Genomic DNA, 23,114 nt, shown 5'->3' on the forward strand with positions numbered 1-23,114 from the left:
ATTGAGGTGGACAAGGTGCTTGAGCTCTGGGTGATTTCTACGGGACACAGAAGAACTTGGACTTTCCCTTCTTGTGGCGTGAGTTTCCCTTTATAATATGTAAAAATATAATTGTTTATCTTAAAACTAGCCTGGTTATTTCCCGAATCAAGCTAACTTCTCCAGATAAGTGTATTTATATAAATGAAGAAAGGTGAGAAATCAAAAAGGCTTACCTTATCACTAAATGCACAGGACTTCTGTCCATATAATTTTGCATGTGCAAAAAAAATAGAGACTTCATAATGCTTGAATAGATTTGACACTTGTAGACTTGTTTTCTTCCCAGTCTTATGTAATCAAATGTGTGTTGCCTGAAGATATTTCCAAAATATTTATAGTCACAATCCCTTCAGTATGAATCTTCTCAGGTCATCAGAGTATTGTAATTTGCAAAGGCCTTAATAGACTCCTTATCTACTAAAAGTTTACTCTCATATAAAGACTACCAAGAAGAGGAAAACTTCACCACACTGATTGCACCTAAAGTGTTTGACAGGCTGGACTGTGGTGTCACACCCCTTTAATCCAGCACTTAGGAGACAGAGACTGACAAATCTCTGTGAGTTAAAGGCCAGCCTTGTCTATGAGTGAGTTCCAGAACAGACTCCAATGCTACAGAGAAACCTACCTCGGTAAACCAAAAAAGGAAAAAAAAAGTTTCTTTGCAGTATGATTTTTCCTAAGATTTTAAAGCCTGATGACACATGCAAAGGCTCTACCACATTGGCTAAAATTGTAGGGTTTCTATTCAGCATGTGTTCTTGGATGGATGTATACACTTCTACAACATGCAAAGGCTTTACTACATTGAGTACATTCATAAGATTTCTCTCCAGTATGTGTTCTCTTATGTATTTGGAGACTACTGTTCCGTGTAAAGGCTTTACCACATAGATTACACTGATAAGGTTTATCTCCAGTATGTGTTCTTTTGTGAAGTTTGAGAGTACTGGTATATGAAAAGGCTTTACCACATTGATTACATTCATAGGGTTTCTCTCCAGTATGTGTTCTTTTGTGTCTTTGGAGTTTAGAGCGCTCTGAAAAAGCTTTATTACATTGCTTACATTCAAAGGGCTTCTCTCCAGTATGTGTTCTTTTATGTATTTGGAGACTACTGTTGATTGAAAAGGCTTTACTACATAGATTACACTGATAAGGTTTCTCACCAGTATGTGTTCTTTTATGTATTTGGAGACTACTGTTCTGTGAAAAGGCTTTACCACATTCATTACACTGATAAGGTTTCTCTCCAGTATGTGTCCTCTGATGTTCTCGAAGTTTACTCTTCTGGGAAAAGGCTTTACCACATTGATTACATGTGTAGGGTTTCTCTCCAGTATGTGTTCTTTTATGTACTTGGAGACTATATTGATAAAGAAATACTTTACCACATTCATTACATTCGTAGCGTTTCTCTTTAGTATGTGTTCTTTGATGTATTTGGAGTTTAGAGCAATTTGAAAAAGCTATTTCACATTGATTACATTCATCAGTTTTCTCTCCAGAATGTTGTCTTCTGTGAACTTGAAGACTTCTGACATATAAAAAGTCTTTACTGTGTTGATTACTTTCATAGAGATTCTCCTCAGCATGTGTACTTTGAAGTAATTGGAGAGAACTGGTAGCTGCAAAGGCTTCATCATATTGAATACCATCATATGGCTTCTCTGCAGAATGAAATTTTTCAAGCCTTTGAAGGTGACTGTAACATGCAAAGGCTTTATCACATTGAGTATATTCAGAGGGCTTTTGTCCATTATGGTTTCTCTCATCCCTGCAAAAATAATTGGCACATGTAAAAGTTTTACCATGTTTATTACATTGATGAATCTTAATATCTGTATGAATTAATTTTTATAATTTTGTTTAGTGTAAAGAGGAATCAGATTTTAAGTTTTACATTCATGGTGCTCTCTTTCAGTATGGTATGTTTTGTGCCTTTGAAGAACCTTTGATACTATGGCTCTATTTTTAAATGACCCACATTTATAACATCATTTTATATGAATTTTTTTACATATTTGAAAGGAACTAGACTAACTCAGTTTTAAATAACCTTACATTTGGATTCTTATGTTTTCCTGTAGTGCAATACCCACCACAAGAAAGTGTACTAGGACAAACAAAAGTAAGTACACAGTCCAACACTCATAGGGCTTACCTTCAGTGTGAGTTTGCTGGTATATTCCCAAGGAATTTTGAACACCAATTAAATATGATCTTGTAGCACATTCAACAAATCTACCCAGTGTTGAAATACTAAATATCTTTCCTATCTTCTCATTATTCTGAAAGATATACAGTCCCTCTTTCAATTTTGGGAAGCTCACTTGTAACATATGACATTCTTATTAAAGGAAGAAGAATTGTCCCTTGAATTCACACAGTTTTACTATTTGTAATTGGCAGACATGTGGTGTAGGAATTAATGTTTCTCCACAAGAGCCTTTTTGACTCTCATGACCCAACTCTTTCAACAAGTTTGGCAAAGTCTCAAGTACATGAGTAACATGCGCTTTACTACAGAGTATTTTTGGCACAGTTTTAAACATATACTTATTATCTATTCAATGTGTCTATGTGTGTTATCTGAGTGGTATGAAACTAAATGAATTAGCAGCTCTACAGTATAATTCTCATGGTAGTATCATATAGACATTATATCCCTCTCTTCTGTTTAGAGGAACGCACACACTATTTACCTCATATTGAGGCATATGATTTTATGAGAAATTAATAATCAACCATATACTTTATGGTGTGCTTATTTATACTATTTTTTTCTTTAAATCTTCCAGGACAAATTAAAATTTCTTCAGAGACAAATATACACCAAGTTGCAAATAAAAGTTACCTTCCATGTTTTCTAGCACTTTGACAATACTCTTCAAAATTATGGTCTTCCCAACTGTAGCCTAAAATATAGGAACAGAAAGTAGATAATATATTAAAGGATATTGTACAAAACTGAATACCTTAAGTGAATTATGCCTTAGTTATTTGGCTCATTCTTACTCTTTCTCAAACACAAGTATACAAAATTAACAATAAATAATACACAGTTGTCTTCTTTTTTAAAATGTGAAGGAAATTTCACAATCTTACCAAGAGCGGTGAGGTTCCTGTATGTCTCCAGCATCACATCTATGTAGAGACTCTTTTGGGAAGGATTCAGCAAAATCCACTCATCCTCAGTGAAGTCAATGTGAACATCCTCATAGGTCACTGAATTCTAGAAGAATACAATCAGCAATAAAACAAAGTGTGATCCTGACATTGGATACTTCTTTTAAAATGATATATTTGTATATTGCTGCTGCTTTCCACACTTCCTCCATGTCATTGCATTATAATATAAACAAAAATCACTGTAGAAGGAAACTGAAGAAGAGGCTCATATGTGCCATTCTTTGGCCCTTTAAATAGGATACAGCCTTGAGAAAGAAATGCCAATAAACAGACATACAGAGACAGACAAGAAGCAGATCAACACTATGGAGAAAACATTACAGAAATAGTAAGACCAATGATTATCTATAAAAAGGATGGCAAAATTGGGTCTATTCACTTGTGACTTTAATCCCAGTGATCAATGTAAAAGCAGATGAAATAAATTGAGTTGGATGTCGGTCAAAGCCTATGCAATGACTTGCAGGTAAGCCAGACTTATACCTGACTTCTCTATGGAAACCATGAAAGCCAGAAGGTCCTGGATAGATGTTCTGAAGGTTTGTGTCTAGTGTTATTGTATCTAATCATGATGTTTGTTGACATTCCTAGGAGGCCTGCTCTTTCTATAGGGAAACATAAATCTGGGCCAGTGGGAATGTTGGGGACTAGGGAGTTTAGACAGGGTTGAGGCTGTAGTCAGATTGTACTGTATGAGAGAAGAATAAAGAGAATAAACAAAAAGAAATGAAAATGCTTTGAATCTAACTTCATAATCTTCATAATCTTCAACAGCAAAATGTTGTTCAAATATCCAAATTCTCTTCTGATACTCTAGATAAAATATTGTCTTGTGACATCTTTTAAAATCAATAAACAAAGTAAACTTTTCAGACATAAATGACACTGGATATATTCCATTTAGAAAGAGAGGAATATGTCTGTCTGTGTTCCAGTCCTGAATTCAGGCAGAAATCCCATATTCAATACAGACCACACCAGGCAAAGAACAGGTAGGCCACCAGTTCATAAAACTTCTTCATTCCTTTAGTTTCCACAGTCACAATCCACAAACAACTCTCCAGCCATTACCCCTGAGACATATCCCCAGCCCCCAAGAGCAGGCCAGGCCAGCAAGAAGAACAGGTAGTTGAACTCAGGCAAAACTCCTGATAAAGCAGAGTCCACATCAATCATCTGAAATCCACACAGGCTGTCCACCCATGGATCTCCTCCACTCTTTGACTATCTCCCCCAAACATTATTGCCATCCAACCTGCCTTTTTGTCACTATGTCCTAGACCCCAAAAGAGGTGGAGATGTTCTCTTTGAACAAGACACACCAGCTGTGAGAAGTCCATGTAGGCTCTTGTGCACTGACATGTCCACTCCCAAAGTTCCTAGCAAGATGGAATCATACCCTTAAAGCACCTTGCTTGGCTTTCTCTCTAGAGCAAGGGATTTTTTTTAATGATGACAATCTACTTGAAAGTTTCTGCCACCTAATAGTACCCATAGGTTTTTTCATTACCAAAAAGACTTTTTCATTTCTTTCTCTCCCACTTGTTTAATTTTCTATTGTAGACACAAAGCAGTCATCTGTAAAAACTACCCAACTGAATCAGTACTTTTAAGAAATCAGCCTCTGCTTTTTAATTTCAGCTTACTCAATTTTTACATAATGGAGAAAGTAAGAACTGTTTGGGACAAAAATATAATCCAATGACCTCTAGATTAATTTTTCATGGAATCCTATGAAGTCCACCTTCACTATCTGCATTCCTCTCAATGCTCCCATCTTTTCAGTCCCATAAGAATGACTGGTGAAGTTCTGTGTGTTCGTTTCTAGGGATTTTGCCATCTCAATATTAATATTCTCAACAATCCTCCAAAAGTCATCAATTTCAAGTTCTTTGCAGTAACAATATCACTCTGTTGTACCACATTTTCTTATAACTTCCTTGTTATTTGCTCTGACTTAATTCTAATCAAAAGCATCTCCATGTTTACTTAACTGATACTGCAAGACCACAAAGCCATCAACATGGAATCTTAGGATAGAAATTCAAGATAGCAACTGAAGTAAAAAAAAAAAAATGGGGAAAGATTTATTAGCTTTTTCTCTCAGTTTTTCACTATCTCAAGTTCAGCTAGCTGTCTTGTCCAGTCAAGCTTTACTTACTTTTGAGTATTGCCAGACTCAAGGGAAGAGTCTTCCTACATCAATCAACACAATTTCTCACAGACATAGTAACTAGTGATTCAGAGTACGCATGCCCTCAACTGATGTTTCCTCAGAAGACCTAGGCTACATCATGTTGAGTGGTGAATCTAATTCAAAGGGACTATAATACATGAAAAAGTTGTAAAAATCAAAACCAGTGCATTCACCATATCAATCACTTAAGTAGAAGAAAAACATTACAGAGATAGCAACAATTAGAAAACACAGATCTCCATAGAAATATAGCAAGCCACTAAATTCAAGAAAAAAAAAAACTAAAACTGTCTGGCCACAGACAGCACCCAAACCAACAAAACCTCAAGGGATTCAGAATAATATACTAAATTTTCTAAATACAAAAATTGATTTATGCTGGAGGGAATGTGGAGTATGGGGAACACTCCTCCACTGCCTGTGGGTTAGCAAACTTGTACAACCATGTTGGAAATCGGTATTTAAGTTGGTCAGAAAATTGTGAATCATCTTACCTCAAGAACCAGCAATACCACACCTTGCCATGTACCAAAGGATGTCAATCATACCACAAGGGCATTTGCTCAACTATGGCCATACCAGCATTATTTGTAACAGCCAGAACCTGGAAACATAGATGCCTCTCAACCAAAAAATGGATAAAGAAAGTGTGGTACATTTATACAATGGAGTACTTCTGAGTGGGAAAAAAAATTGACATCTTGCAATGGAAATGGATGGAAGTAGAAAATGCCATCCTACCGGGCGGTAGTGGCGCACGCCTTTAATCCCAGCACTCGGGAGGCAGAGGCAGGTGGATCTCTGGGAGTTCGAGGCCAGCTTGGTCTACAAGAGGTAGTTCCAGGACAGGCACCAAAGCTACAGAGAAACCCTGTCTTGAAAAAAAAAAAAAAAAAAAAGAAAAGAAAAAAAAAGAAAGAAAGAAAGAAAATGCCATCCTGTTTGCGGAAACCCAGACTCAAAATCAAGAAAGACCTATGAAAGAGCCAGCATTCAAAGGGAATTTCTGACATTCCAAGCCCTTAGATAAAATTATTGAACATCCCTGAATCCTTGATTCACCCATGGTTCTCATCTAATCTCTGCTGTGATATACACCTCTGGGAACACCCAGAGTTGTTTATTAGCAAAGGTGGGCTGCCTTCCTTCTCAGTGCCTGTCTTCTAGAGAAATTTATATGTGATCTGTTAGCAGGTAATTTTGTGGGATTGGCTCTATGTAAATTTGATTGCTAGAACAAAGAGTGAAGCCATTGCTCCAAGGCCTCATTGTGTGGGGAAATGGAGCAAGGTCAGTCCACTGATCAAGCAGAGGTTGCTCTGCCATGGTGTTCTAGGAATGTGGCCCATTTCAAAGGGAAGAATCTTGGCTTAACACGGTTTTTACAGATATGATGGTGACTTTTCCAAAATACAAGCGTTCCCACAGCTCTGCAAACTAGGTTGTTCCATGTGGATGAGCACATATACACTTCCCGTGTATCTGCTTATTGGTCTGTGCATTGACTGTATACTCTTGTGGCTCCAATAAATTTTAACAGCTATGAAAGCAGTAAGTCTCTCATGATGCTTCCTTCCCTCCCCTTTCTGCACTCTGCCTTCAACAGCTACAGAGTAGGTAAATGGACTCAATTCTTTCACATATCTATCTTCAATTATGAGTCTCCGGGAAAAATAAGATGGATTAGAGGACTCTCACTAACTGGCCTATTTTTCCTTCACAATGTCCAGTCAAAGCCTAGACTGGAAAAAAATTGCAAGAGTGTTTTCCCAGCACTGGGAAACAGAGACAGAATTATCTGTGTTCAGAGCAATCCTCAGGTACACCATGTGGGGGCAAGCCTGAGCTAGGAAACACACTGATATAAAGAGAAATAAAAAAATCAATAACACTAAGGATAAACAGGAATATAATGTTTACAAAAAAGTGGGGAAGAAAATAAAATAGTCATTAGAACAGTAATGCATTTAAAGAAATGAAATTTGAAAGAGAATACAAATAATGGGCTTTTAAAAAAAGATGAAAATAATGTATTTTAAAATCAGTAAGATAGGAGCTGTAGAGATGGCTCAGCAGTTAAGAGTACTGACTGCTCTTCCAGAGGACCCAGCTTCAATTCCCAGCACCCACATGGCAGCTCACAACTGTCTGTAACTCCTGTTCCAGGGGATCTGACAACTTCACACCAATGCTCATAAAGTTAAAAAAATCATAATAAATCATTTTTAAAAAATCAGTAGGATAAACCTCAGGTATATTGACTTTGAAAAGGAGTAGGCCATTCCCTTTTAGATGGCATGCCTCTGATAAAAGACAGAATGATATTGCTCACATGCTCATGTTTGCTGCTGAGATCTGGAACCTGATATACAGAGTTACAGTCAAGCCGGGTGGTGGTGTCGCACGCCTTTAATCCCAGCACTCGGGAGGCAGAGGCAGGCAGATCTCTGTGAGTTCGAGACCAGCCTGGTCTACAATAGCTACTTCCAGGACAGGCTCCAAAACCACAGAGAAACCCTGTCTCAAAAAAAAACCAAAAAAAAAAAAAAAAAAAAAAACCAGAGTTACAGTCAGTAGCCTGTTTCTCAGTCCTTGGAGCTGTATTAAATGGATAAAGCAGGATTGAACATGTCTGCACAGGACAGGTACCTAATTTGATATTCAATATTCACTGGCTCAAGCTAACCTTTCAATTATAAACTCACAAATCAGGACTGTCTTCATTCACAAGACATGAATTAGTACATCTCGGAATATTAAAAAATATTACTGATCTGGGCAGTGATGGCACACGCCTTTAATCCCAGCACTGGGGAGGCAGAGGCAGGTAGATCTTTGTGAGTTCAAGGCCAACCTGGTCTAAAAGCTAGTAAAAGGAGAAGCTCCAAAGCTACAGAGAAACCCTGTCTCAAAAAACCAAAAAAAAAAAAAATTACTGAAACCACCTGTGTTAGTTATGAATTTTATGGATGTGACAAGATACAATGAGCACCATAACCTTTATCAAAAAAACATTTCATCAGGGTGGCTCATTTAGACTTCCAGAAGTTCAGTCCATTGTCATTATGGTGGGGAGAACATGCTGTGCAGGAAATTTTGCTGCTGGTTACATATGCAGGACACAGGAAAGTTGACTGAAATGCTTGGCAGTATCCAGAACATAGGAATTCTCAAAGCCCATCCCCAGTGCCACATTTCTTTCAACAAGACCATACAGATTCCGAAAAAACCAAACTTTGTAATAGCACCAATCAATATGAGATTATAGAAGCCAATAACATTGAAACTACCACACTGCCACAATCAGGTCCTTTCTCAGACTGCTGACTCCAGCAGCTGATTTTCTCCCATTTCCCCCTGCGGTGCACTCAGTAAACTATTCTTTCTACTCTGGTCTGAAGGCAGAAACCATGTTCCACATGCAGATCCTTCTCCTGTGAGTGTAATCAATAGTTGACTTCATGACTCAAGTGGGTAATGTTAAAAGTCTGAGGCCACACAGTCATTTAAGACTTTTGAATCAATACAGGGCGGTGGTGGCACACGCCTTTAATCCCAGCACTTGGGAGGCAGAGGCAGGCGGATCTCTTGGAGTTCGAGGCCAGCCTGATTTACAAAAGCTAGTTCTGAAACAGGCACCAAAGCTACAGAGAAACCTTGTCTCAAGAAAAAAAAAATTTAAATCAAGACAGCAAGATCATTGACCTGGAATTCCACAGAACGAAATTGAGGTCTCATATAAATACATAAGAGACCTTATCTCAGCAATATTTTTCTACAATGCTGGAAGTGCAGCTATTCTAGAACAGTAAGAAAACACTGTACACACTTAAGAGATTAATAAAGAAAAATCTGCACAATGATAGCATGCATCCATCTCTGGCAAATGCTCAAAGAGGAGAGAATCTAGAATAAACACTGCATTCCACATACACTGCCATCCTTGAGTTTCTTTTAGGTGCAGACTCTAGCTCACACTGTGAAGAAATTAAATAGCCATGGGAAACTGCAAGTCTTGCCAGTTAGGGAATGGGGAAAATTACACAGCAAGGATATTGCCGCAATTATCAAAAGTATGTAAGCGACCTGAGCAGCAGGCCATACTTTACTGACAGGGCCCTGCGTGCAGTGCCAGAAGGTGAGAAAGGCAGGAAAAATGGAACAAAGGTATGATAAAAGCTGGGACAGAGAAGTCTTGTATAAGCTATGTATTATTTTAAGTAAGGACAAATGGGAGGAACTAGGAGACTTCTAGGAAATCAGCAGAAATTACCACACAATGGGACAAACTCAGAATAAGGTTAATCAAGCAATGGAACACAATAGCAGAGTGGTGGTGGCACATGCCTTTAATCCCTGCACTAGGAAGGCAGAGGCAGGTGGCTCTCAGGAATTTCGAGGCCAGCATCATTTCCCAGAGCTAGTTCCAGGACAGACTCCAAAGCCACAGAAAAACCCTGTCACAAAAAAAAAAAAAGCAACACAAGAAAAACAAAGGCTGTCTCAAGAATATTATGGACTATGCCCAAAGTGGCCTTGGGACAATAGCTCACTGTGGTGGGTAGAGTTGTGTTCTCAGGATCTGAAGAACCTCTCCAGAAAGGCACTGGTTCCAGATCCTTACCATCTCTCCCAAACATATTCCCGGTTTCAATGAAGGAGTTCTATTTTATTCTTCATAACTCAGGACCTTAGGCAAAACCCCAAGGCCTAGACACTAGGCTGTTCCTGGGTCTGCCAAGAGCATCCCTGGTTTTGAGGAGCTAAGTTCCTTCTCCATGAGTTGGACCCTAAATGGAAAGACACCATTGATATGGCCAGCACTCAACACAACAGCATTTTCCTTTTCAAATGACTGTCACTTCTCTCAGCACATACATCTGACAGAACTATAATTTTCTCTAAAAAGAACTGGACCTTTAAGTCACACCATACCCTCATGTTCATTATGATCCTATGAGGACCATGAGCAACATATTAGAGGTCTGTTCATTGATATGAGGGCGGGAGTAGAGGCTGTTTATAAATCAGTGGTGTCTCTGTCATGGTCTAGTGCCAAATGTTGTAACAATCCTTGTAAACAATTTTGTATCCTAGCAACTTAATCACTAACAGGCCTAGTTAGCACACTACTTTGCTATCTTTGGGTAATTTAGAGGCAGGCTTCCTCAGCTAATATCTTCTAAGCATTGCTGATGCCTTTATATCAAATTTCTACTCTTCTGCACCACCGCTTAGTGGTAGAGTGGGAAGGAAGGCAAGAATGCCATTTACAAACTCCACAACATTAACTCCGAAGGGATCTTACTCCTAAATGTTAAATGCAAAGGTCAAAGATTCTGAAAGATAATAGAAAAATTAGGCATCTCCAAGTTTGGGATCCTGCCTTTCATACGTATCAAAACCATGTTGATGTGGACCACAAAGATGTTTCTACACACAATTCCCTGCTGGAAAGCTTTTCACACATGCAGCCCACAGAGTGAAGTTATTCAGAGGCCAAGACCTGATTCTGGGGAGTTGCAAGGACCATATGGGACCTCAGAAAACACTGAGGGTAGCGGCGGGTCCCTACACTCGCTCAGGGAGGGCGTGCCACACTGTCTCCCATGGCTCACCATCCTCACCTCCTCATCTTGGGACAGCAACCCCTCACTCACCATGTCGTGGCTTCCAGGCTCACCCATGTTCTCCTCAGAGCTCGCTGCACTAGCACTCACAGCACAGAATACAATCCACTGGAGCCTGCTCAGCTTTAAAATCAATCCAGCAGCATGGCGCCAGGAAGTACCCTGCCTGATTTCTGACTGACAGGTCGGCCTGGAGGTCTTGATTGGCTAATGAGGCTTGAGTGACAAGAACACCTCCCTGAACCTTATAGTGCCTTTAAAGACACAGCACAGGATTCCTTGGCTCTGGCTTCCATCCCCGACCCAGACTTTTACAGATCTGCAGACAAATGAATTTCAATATCACTTATGCCTCTATCAGATAGATGACACAGCTATCTTCCTGCAATCCACAACCACACAGCCTTCATCTTCCTGGTCATGACGTGGCTAGCTAGCACAGCCCATTACACAATGTGGAGTAGACTGATTCTCCTGTTCAAAAGATGGAAGGGTACACAGAATACTAATGAGTACAGATTTTAGGAAACCAAAGATGATTTTGTTCTGTGGCTTCAGGCTGACACCAGGAGTCACAGGCACTTCTGACAGCCATGAGAGCAACCCAAGCACCAAACGACAACTAAGTTGACATCTTTTTCTCCTGCCAGAAGATTGCATGATAGCTACAGACTATGTCCCATTACCGACTATGACCAGCTGGCAAATTTAGCTCAGGTTCTCAGGTGTCCACCATTACAGAGGCTTTGAGACTGCCACATTCTTAAGCTTAAGTGGGTACAGTCATACCGATTTTTACTATACTTGGTTTATTAACTTATCTTTTGTAATCACACAATGAGAAGAATTCTGAATCCTCTCCTCTGTTAAAAGCCATAGATTTATCTATTATAGGCTCCTTGTGTCATGGGTCAATTAGCCTATAGGTATTTCCATTGGCTGACTCTGGGTGCTGACTGTGGGAGGTATAGCCCTTTAAACTTTCCTGTCTGCCTTTCCTGGCTCCCTGGCACAGCATGGGTCAGACTCAGCTGGCCACAGCATGTATGCTTGGACTACCCCAATCTCAGCAGTAACCTAGGCCAATTCTAGGGCAAACACCATACCCCTTCATTCTTTTCACCCAGACAGAAGTGGGAGAAGCTGTGGCTTGGTGACCACAGCACTGCTGGTTGCAAGGGTGAAGGCAAAACTTATTTTGGTCTCTCCAAGTCTTGGAGCTGTCTGAGATGGCAGTGGATATACTACCAGTGCTATGGGAGGACTATAATATTTAAAAACTCTAAAAATCTCTGCCTTTGTCTCTGCTTCTTTTCAGCTCTTCTGGCTATCAAAATCCATCTAAGCAACTGTACAGATACTTGAGTACTATTTCCCTGTGCCATGTTTACAAATATTTGTATTTTTACTCCCACTTTTATGCCCAGCTTAACTCTTTCCTTTTTATATCTACTACTAATTTCTGAGCACTCATTACTTACCTCTCAACCAGTGATGCAGTTTTCTTGTGGGATCCCTCACATGCTCCCTTGTACACGTGACCACACTTTTGTGTGTTTTGTGGTTCTCTTGTCAGCCCCACATTTAGGTGCCATTTGTTGGCTGACTGTGGCATATTGGGCTGCCATTTGTACACAATGACACCTTACTTTCTAAAAGGTTTTAGAGTCGCTTTACGCACGGCATTAGGATTCTCAAACGCTAGCTCTTTAACTATCGATTGCCCTGCTTCTGTATCTCCAATCAACCTGTGTTGATGCCTGTGTCAGTCTGGAGACAAAGTCTTGAAATAATTTATCTGGTCCCTGTCTTACACTAGACAACTCCTCAGCCTGTTCTTTACAAGATGAAAGTCTATGCCAGGCCTTCTTGGCAGCTGCATTAACTTGGACATATGCTGTCATATCAAAGTCTAATTGCTGATCTCTGTATCTCCTTTGCACACCCCTGCCTAGCCGTATTCTGCCTAACTATAGGCCGATTCTGGTATATTATTAACCAATGAAAGGAATGCATATTCAAAGAAGAAAGAAGCATTATCCCACAGCAGTGTGAACTTGTGTAATGTGAGCTGATTTAGATCTGTGACATTAAACCACTGCTACAGTCAATGGCCTGGGTCTGAAACCTTGGGATGACCCAGTTGTGTCAATCAGGTTTATACACATTTGTAGGCAGAGATTTCCTGTTCTGACGGTTTCCAAAAAACTGACATGGAGACTTAATATTAATTATAAATGCTTGACTGAGAGCTTAGGCTTATTGCTAGGTAACTCTAACATTTAAAATTAACCCATATTTCTTATCTGTGCTCAGCCATGTGGTGGTACATTTATTAGCATAACACATTCATCTCCTTATATGTCTGCATTTGGTTTGTGAGTTTCTGACTCTGCTCTTGCTCTTCCCAGAGTCCTCAGTTTGGTTTTCCTTCCTATACTTTGTTACTAATAATGACACCAACACATTGTCATGGTATATAGGAGTATTCCAAAGTACCTATTTGCAAAACAAAACAAAAATCTACAAAAAACCTTTTCCTTAAATATTCACTTGCTCAAGAGAATCCCACCAGTTGTATACCCAGTAATATGGTCTGTCTTCATTCACATGACATACATTAATACACGCTGGGAAATTACAGAATCACTCCTTACTGTGAGCCACAGAATTATGCAGTAATTATACAGTTATCATTTTTTGAGATCAACCCAGCAGAATCAATGATTCTGGGTTTTTTTTGTTTTTTGTTTTTTTTTGTTTTTGTTTTTGTTTTTTAATTTTTTGGTTTTTCGAGACAGGGATTTTCTGTAGCTTTGGTGCCTGTCCTGGAACTAGCTCTTGTAGACCAGGCTGGCCTCGAACTCACAGAGATCCGCCTGTCTCTGCCTCCCAAGTGATGGGATTAAAGGCGTGCGCCACCACTGCCCGGCGGAATCTATGATTCTGTTGTGCTGGATTTAATCAAGATGTAAGGCATATTGGCATAATTGCCTTGTAAATGAACTGGATGTTTCCAGGCTACAGAATTCTCCCATAGCTTACTCTCATCTGTTATCTTTTTGGGATATATCGCCCACAGTTTAGCATGATTTGATCACATTTTGGGCACAATTTCCCCTAACTATGTGCAAAAGCAGGCACAGTGTCACAAAAAACCTGTTTCCCATTACCCGATCTTCATTCTTTTTTCCAGTGTATACACAGAACTATAACTTCTTGTGATTATCTTTATTGGCAGTCATTTGGCCAGCATTAAGTGTCCAGGCAAAAGTACTTCATTAAAACCATTCATAAGCTGGGCAGTGGTGGCACACGCCTTTAATCCCAGCACTTGGGAGGCAGAGGCAGGCGGACCTCTGAGTTCGAGACCAGCCTGGTCTACAAGAGCTAGTTCCAGGACAGGCTCCAAAACCACAGAGAAACCCTGTCTGGAAACCCCCCCCCCCCAAAAAAAGTAAATAAAACCATTCATAGATTTCAAGGGCATATAAATACTACATTCATAAGACTGTAGATTGATAGTCACTCAAATAGACAGAAAAATAAGTATACTCTGGTTTTACCTCATTTACAGATAAGAGATTGGCCTAAAGTAACCTTGCTGTGAAAGACTCCTAAATATTCATAATCACCTTCACCTAAATTTATAGATGACTTTAGTCCATGAGATTTACTACTTATATTTTACTCTTCCAGATAGCAAGAAAAAGAATTAAATATCTGCCCACAGCCCAAAGAAGACAATCCATCTTTTTCTGGGGCCTCCAGACTTACACTACCAATGACCAGAGTGGCAGAGAAGCAGCAAAAACCAGATCTGATCATTTAGAGCTTCAGTACCTTTTATCAAGGTTTATTTTGGGGGTAAACCCCACTAAACCATTCAGCGTTTAGAAAGATTTGATATAGCAGTGGGAAATCTGACTAATAGGATCTGAGCAGAAAGAATAAATAAATTAACTCACATACATCCTTTTATCGTGTCCTGTTTATTCTTTCTATGGCCTCTCTATTAACTATGCTGTTCACAGTTCTTTCCTGCTCCTGGTGGTTATGCTGTGCTTGCTGTTCCCACCTACCATGAGGTTTCCAGCCCATATAACCCACACAGACATTAACAGTCATCTCTACATGGACTACAGAATCATAAAAAATCGGTAGGAAGTACCTGACAAAGCAGCCCTGCAGGAAAAGTGACACCACACAAGAAGGGCCCATATCCAAGAGGACATACCTGGCATTCCAAACCTTTGGATAGGATCAGTAGACAACCATAAACCCTGGACTCACCCACTCCCCTCAGCCCAATCTCAACTGTGATCACCAGTTTATGATACCCAGACCTGTTTGCCAGTAAGGGTGCGCATGTTGTCTGTCGTTCTATCATTTTGGAATTTCTACATGGTTTATTAACAAGGGAAATTATGGTGTATTAATGTAATGTAGACTTGACTATTCAACATAGAGTAAAAGTTATTGCTCAAAAGTTGCATGGCATTTGTAAATGAGAGAAGGTAATTTGGTACCCATATACTGTATGGGTACTTTGGTGTGAATAACTTTTTTTTTTTTCTCAAGACAGGGTTTCTCCGTAACTTTTGGTTCCTCTCCTGGAACTAGCTCTTGTAGACCAGGCTGGCCTCGAACTCATAGAGATCCGCCTGCCTCTGCCTCCCAAGTGCTGGGATTAAAGGCATGCGCCACCACCGCCCGGCTTCGTGAATAACTTTTTGAAGGGGAGAAATGCCATGATTTCACAAGATTTCTGCAGAATTGACAGTGACTGTCCAAAACACAAGTGTTCCCGAAGCTCTGCAATCAAGTTCTCCATATGGAGTGTATATTCCTGAGAATCGGCCTATAGGTCTGTCAGCTGTGCATTCATTGTGTAATACTTTTTTTTTTATTCCAGAAAGTCAAAGGTTTCACTTTATTGGTTTTTAGTTCAAAATATTGATCCACCCTGTAGATGCTTTTTAAGGGACTCTCAAACTTCTCTCTGAAATATAACAAGCCAAGTCTGTATTATCTTCATTCTTCTCAGAATTCTTTTTTTTTATTTTTTTATTTTTTATTTTTTTATTCTTTTTTAATTAAAATTTCCACCTGCTCCCCGTTTCCCATTTCCCTCCCCTCCTCCCAAATATTGCCCCCTCCCCCCACTCCCCTCCCCCTATCCCCACTCCTCTTCTCCTCCCCCCACACCATTCCCCCTCCCTCTGGATACTGAAGAGCAGTCCAAATTCTCTGCCCTGCGGGAAGACGAAGAAGAAAAAGTGGGAAGTACTCTACAACATATGGGCACAGGAGATCACTTCCTACGTTTATCCCCAGCAGCACAGACATTAAGGACAACATTGAATAAATGGGACCTCCTGAAACTGAGTAGCTTCTGTAAAGCAAAGGACACTGTCATTGTGTAATACTTGTGGCTGCAACATCTCCACTTCCTTTGTTTAATAAAAACAGACTGTGCATATTTTTCTGAGAAATGAATAATAATTTTAAAATTAATGCCAAATAGTCTATTGATGGCAACCAGAGAACAAATTTGTCTATCCTGCAGATGAGTTTTATAGGATTTTAGATTATCTCTCATCTATGGTAAAACACAGTACTAGTATAAAAGTTCACAGTTATTATGACACGATGAAATTAAGTTCATCTAAAAGTTGTAGAATTGAGTTCTTAAAGAAAGGATTGTAAGTTTAGAAGGCTACTTTTGTCTGTTTGTCATTGATTATTAGACTGTACTTTGATGAAGAATGGTTAGGTAGAGATTACCTGGTATGCATCTGTGGGACCATGGTTGCAGCTGAAATAGACCTGATAAGTAAAGTTTGTGACCAAGGCAAAAATAACCCGTTTAATCTGTAACATGCTATTGCCAACTCTCTCAAAACATACAGAGCTAGATTTTCATAGCAGAACAGTTGTCAGAAATACACGAGGAGAGTGTCTGATAACATATACATTACAGTCTCATGGGCAGAATATAGACATTAGTGATAGAATATTTTTAAAGGCAGTCTAGTCTCTGGGGCATAGAGTTTAACACAGTAAAAGGTGACATAAGATGTGAGGTTCTCTCATAGTTGCTTCTTGCTGATAAGGGGAGAAGTTGTAGGTCTTGTCTTGAAGGCTGGAACACAGTGGAAACCCATGGTGACCAGGGAAGAGCAGGCTGCCTCAGACTCTGTGAGGCCTGCAGGCAGCCTTGGAGCAGTCTGTGTCAGGACAATGCAATAGGGATTCCTTGGGTGAGAGCTGCAGAGAGAGCTGGAGGGCAAGGCGCACAGCTGTGGCAAGGAAGCTGCCTAGTAATCTCTAACTCCTTAAATGATTATAAATCTGGTGGAATAAATACATGTTAACGGAAGAATAGGAAGTTAAGGAATCTTAAAGAAGAAACTTTATCTCCTAGGTGCACACTTGAAGTTTTTAAGTACACAGTTTTGGTAGATTAGAGAAAGGCAAAACAGGCAAGGGAGACAGGGAAAGTTCCTTTCCCCTACAAAAGAATTAGGCAGGTCAAAAAAACAAATTACAAACAAATAATACTTAGCTGAGTTTATTTTTACTTGTGACAACATTGCTGGATCTAAACTGATCTCTTGAAGCTCATAAGAATCTTTCTTTAGAGGCAAAAATGTTAGATCTATCAGGTTATTAATATTTGTGGCCTCTATTGAAATTCATATTGTGGAAGAGGCAAAGAGACAGCTATTTTGCAGCTATATTTTATCTATACCTGTAAGGTAAATACCACTTAATAAGAAGACAGTTGAAGAAATAGGTCCCTAGTGTTAGAAAAAATATATATATTTAGAGTTAAATAAAGACTGTAGGTTTAAATTTAAAGAGTGGGCAGCAGCAGGTTTTTTTTTCTTGGCTAGTTGGGAGGGCTTGGGAGTGTAGGAGAGTGGCAGATTGCTGATATCTGAACAAGCTAGGACAGACATGGAAAGAGCAAAGTGGGGGGCAGAGACAGCTGTGTTGGAGAGTACAGACAGTTAGACAGAAGCAGAGAGTAAATAAGCAATATAAAGTGAGATTTATTTTGTTGTCTTGAATGTCTCCAATCCAAGTGGAAAAATCTTGTAGAGTTTTCATAAGTCACCGGAGAGAGCATCCTCTCAGGGATTTGGTCTTAGATGGGCTAGCAGGAACTCTCTGTAAGTGGCCACGTATTTTTGTAAACATAACATAGCCTCACCCAGAAAGAGAGAAAGACAGGTTTAGTGCAGCAAGAGGAGGAAAAGCTGTAGGAACAGTTTATGCAATGTTGAGAAATCATCATATGGGTTTCTAAAGCAGCTGAAATAGTCTCTCCACAAAGCCTAATGCTGTGGGCCTGTTAGTAAAACTTGCTTTTTCATTTAAATGAGAAGTACCAAGGGTAGGTACCTGGGCTGCCCACAAGACACTTTTAGGGTTTAAAGTACAAATTTGATCACTTAGGTTTTAGTAAGTTACAGTACAGAAATCTGTTCAGAGCAGGGAGGGATCTGAACTCCACTTAAGATCTACTGACCTGCCAGCAGTACATTCATTCACTGTGCAGTGTTTGTTGCTCCAACACCCTCTCTTTGTTTCAACCGCTTAGAGCAAAAATAATGTAAACATCTGATCTAAACAACCATTAGAGGTTGCTAATCTTTAGCAAGAGTGCTGTTGGACCAAGGGACAGATGTTTCCCCTGGTTGCAACATAGTTTGTCTTGTTACCTAATACCCTATGCCTACTGGGGAGAAAACCAGTTCAGTAAAAGGCAGATTTGCCTTGCTCCTAATTTTTATTAATTATAAACCCATTACCTGATGTAGGTATGCCTTCTCTCTATGTGTTCTTTTCATTGGTTAATAAAGAGACTGTCCTGGCCCTTTGATAAAACAGAATATTAGGTAGGCAGAGTAAACAGAACAGGATGCTGGTTAGTAGGCAGTGAGGCAGACGCCATAGCTCTCCTCTCCAAGATGGACACAGGTTAGAATCTTCCCAGTAAGCCACCACCTCATGGTGCTACACACATTAATAGAAATGGGTTAATCCAGATGTGAGAGTTAGCCAGTAAGAGGGTGGAGCTAATGGGCCAAGCAGTGTTTAAAAGGATACAATTTGTGTGTTGTTATTTCGAGTGTAAAGCTAGCCATGTGGGAGCCGGGCGGGACGAAAATCAGGCTTGTTCACCTCATCACTACAATTAACTTCTTATCTAACCACTTAAGGGTATAGTGTAGCATACAAGTCTCCCCCTTCTAGATTTCACTGTTAATTTCATCTCTTCCTTAATAAAACTCTCCACTCATTATCCACAGCCATCTAGATTCATAAAGTAAGCTGGAAGCTACTGTTTTGTGTGTAAAAATCCTTATTTGTCTTTTATGGCCCTGAAGGAATTCCAGTTCTGGACTCTGCTAGCGTTGGAGAACTGAGGATTATAAGTGTATAACAACTGAAAATCTTTGCAGCATGAGAGAACAAGAAAGACTACACAATAAGGAGACATACATGCTTAAGAAAAATTGCCAGTTAGTGGATGCATTTTTTCACCTTGAAGATTTCCTTCATGAGTTGTAATGCCTTAGCTGTTTCGTAAAGGGATCTGAGTGACTATTACCCCCCAAAGACCCTATTTACTGCCCTTACTATTAACAGTAGTATTTTTCAAAATGGTGACTCCAGAAACTCACTGCTTTCCTTATTCCCCACCACCACATGGTGTACTCAGTAAACTGTTCCTCCTGTTCTGCTCTGAAGGAGAAACCAGGCTCCATATGCAAATCCTTTTCTTGTTACTTCAATGGACAGTTGACTACATGTCTCAAATGGGTAATTTTAAATTCAGTGGTGTTACAGTCATTTAATGTAGGAATTTATTTGGATTACTGAAAAGAACAGGAAAATCATTGTCCAGAATACTAAATGATTGGGATTAAGGCTACCTGAGTCAACATAAGAGAGCACATGTCAGAAATACTTTTCTTAAAGGCTGCACATGCACCTGTTCTAAAATTATTATGCTTTCCCAGGGATAAAGCATAGTAAACACTTTGAAGACGGACAAAAAAGTCTGGTTAATAGCAGCATGCATTCAGCTCTGGCTAATGCTAGAAGAGGAGGCAGCCTAGAACAGACTTCGCATTCCACATATGCCGTCATCCTTTTTCTTCTTTTAGTTCATGTCCCAAGTTATACATTGTACAATATAAATAGTGAAAGGAGACTGCAAGTCTAGCCATTTAGGAAGATGAAAATTTACAGAGCAAATCTATCTTTTAGATTAGACATTATGATCTGCACCAAAGAGAAGCAGTATGACATTTCAAAGAGGAACCATTGCCACAATCCTCACACATATGAAAGGGAAATAACACAAAACCAGGGAAAAATTTCAAAAAAGTCACCAATCCCCACTGTCAATGCTGTTATTAAGTGAACAGACTTGCTGAGCTCTTCAAATGTTAAAACAAGGCTGCCTTTTCCTCTAAGAGGGCTGGCTAGATTTTAAAATCACAGTTGCTTCCTTGCAGATCCAGAAGGAGTTCAGAATAACCAGACCTGCCCTGTCTGTCTCAAGGCTTTATTATGTTTTTGGTATGTGGGTGTTTGCCTGCCATTTTATGTGCACAGCACCTAAGAGGCCAGAAGAGGGCATCAGAACCCTTGGGACTGGTGGTACAGGAGATGGTTAGCTATCATTATTTCTTGCAATGGATCCTTTTCCTCTTCAACAACAGACAGTGCTCTTAGCTGATACGTTGTCTCTACAAATACTTTTTTATTTAAAATTTATTTTCATTCATTTTACTTAAAACATATTATATCACTTTCACCCTTCTTTGTTCTCTCTTCAATTTTTCATAAATTATATCCTTCCAATTTTCTCCTTATTATGCATGTGTTACTAAGTGTGTACAAATACGTGTATAAAACCTGCTGAGGCCATTTCTGTTGGTTGTGTATACTCAGTTCCAGGGCTAAACGTGTATCATTGGATACTCAGTTAGTTAGCTTATCACTGCCCGAATGAAATTCTCCCACTTAAATAAAATCTCTAGTTGTTAATGAACGAAATAATCTATCCGCATCATGACCTAGGCTTCCTTGGGTAGGAAACATTATCAAAATTAGAAAACTCTTTTTTCAAATACCTCATCAGACCTTTGTTGGTGTAATTAATGACTCTGAATTTCTACCCCTGCAGTGAACACTCTGAACACTGATCTAAGCCAATCACAGTCTTTTTTGGAACTCTGGGCCTCCCTTCACACCCTTTTTGCCATTCTCATCACAGATAACTTAAAAATCCAGAAGTTCCTGCCTCCACTTTCTAAGTACCATGACTACATGTCTGTGCCACCATGTTTGACTTAGATTGCTCCAGCTTTAATTATTCAGGCATAAAAAGATAGGATGAGTAAAAAGAACATTAAGTTAACTTCATTATAATAGCCCTTATCTCATTGAAACTGGGTTTAACTATCTTTAGAATAAATTCAGAACTATGTGCTAGTCACTTGATGAGTTATAAGAGACTCAATGATAAAGAAAAACTTTAATAGTTGGAAGACTGTAGACCTTAAGGAAGAAGGATAGTATTTGATGGGAGCCATCCTGTGACTAGAATTAGGACTTCTTTTTAAGTACCAGAATTTCTTGAAAATCTTCACATCATTTGAAGTCATCACCATTCAGGTCTCCTAATTGAAAGTTTTACAGTCATCAGGAGAGCAGATTATGAGCACATTCAGAAAAGTTATTCCTCATGCCTGCAAGTTCCCTTTCTCTCCTCACAGGAGGCATAAACTCCAGCAGGGTTCCACCTGCCCTGTGTCCTTGTGGTATCCCATTGCTGACTATTTACCAACTTTGGGCTAAACTCAGTTTTGTGGTTTCATCAAGGGTCTGTCACTTTAAAGACACTTGTATTTTCTGTTTCTCTCCTGAAATTTTTTTCTAATCTTCCATTGTTTTATGGAGATTTGGGCTCAAAGACATCTTTGTGCATATTTCTAAGTTAGTTTCTGATGCTGCCCATCTTGTATTTCTTTTGGGTCATAAGGTGTGAGACAAAGATGAACTCAGGATCACCCATTCATACCTCACTGCTATAATGACATGTTCACTAGGCTGAATATATGGCTCAGCAGCTGACAACATTGGTTGCTTATCCACACAGCATGACTTTGTTTCCCAGAACCCACAAAACAGCTCACAATTCTCTTTAACTCCAGTTAAAGGGGATCAGATACCCTCTTATGGTCTCCGCTTTTACACTCAGTATATACAATGACAAACTCCCGTCATCAAGCAGCAGCAACAAACTTTATGTACTGAGAAATATTATGGTATTCACTGGGGTTCTGAGGAAATGTTATGAACATGTGGTTAGTCCTAAGGATAACACATTCTACAAAAAAAGAACAAAAGAGATATCAGTTTCTCATTTTCAATTAAAAATAGGTTTTATTATTTAAATTGTTTTTCTTCTATCCTTCAATGAAAATATGTTAACAACCTGAATAAAAGGCAACATTTTTGTGGTAGAATATTTCAGTTAATCAGGGTGCTGACTTAGTGGGATGTGTGTGGTGTGCAAGTCTGGAAACCAAATTTTGATCACCATATGAAGCGAGCAAAAAGTCCACCTCAAAAAGTTGTCTTATGTTCTTCACATAATTATCAGGCCTAAAATTCCATAATCTTATCACACACACACACACACACACATATAACAGAAACTTTTTTCAAATAAATCTTTTTTTTATTCTTTTTTAATTAAAATTTCCAACTGCTCCCCGTTTCCCATTTCCCTCCCCCTCCTCCCACATATTGCCCCCTCCCCCCGCTCCCCTCCCCCTATCCCCACTCCACTTCTCCTCCCCCCAGTCCACTCCCCCTCCCTCTCGATACTGAAGAGCAGTCCAAATTCCCTGCTCTACAGGAAGACCAAGGTCCTCCCACTTCTATCTAGGTCCAGGAAGGTGAGCATCCAAACAGGCTATGCTCCCACAAAGCCAGTTCATGTATTAGGATCGAAACCTAGT

The 23,114-nt window shown here is 39.5% G+C and overlaps 1 protein-coding gene across 1 annotated transcript in view; it reads right to left on the reverse strand.

Annotated features, from left to right (window-relative positions):
• Positions 1-22,373: 22,373 nt before the first annotated feature.
• The window catches only part of LOC130871361 (zinc finger protein 431-like), an 81,282-nt gene continuing 80,541 nt past the window's right edge, over positions 22,374-23,114 (reverse strand). Inside the window, exon 8 of the mRNA XM_057764702.1 lies at positions 22,374-22,477. Coding sequence (XP_057620685.1) covers positions 22,374-22,477 — 104 coding nt within the window. The remainder of the gene's footprint in view (positions 22,478-23,114) is intronic.

This window comes from Chionomys nivalis, chromosome 3 (assembly GCF_950005125.1).
Source record: "Chionomys nivalis chromosome 3, mChiNiv1.1, whole genome shotgun sequence".
NCBI classification, from domain to species: Eukaryota; Metazoa; Chordata; class Mammalia; order Rodentia; family Cricetidae; genus Chionomys; species Chionomys nivalis.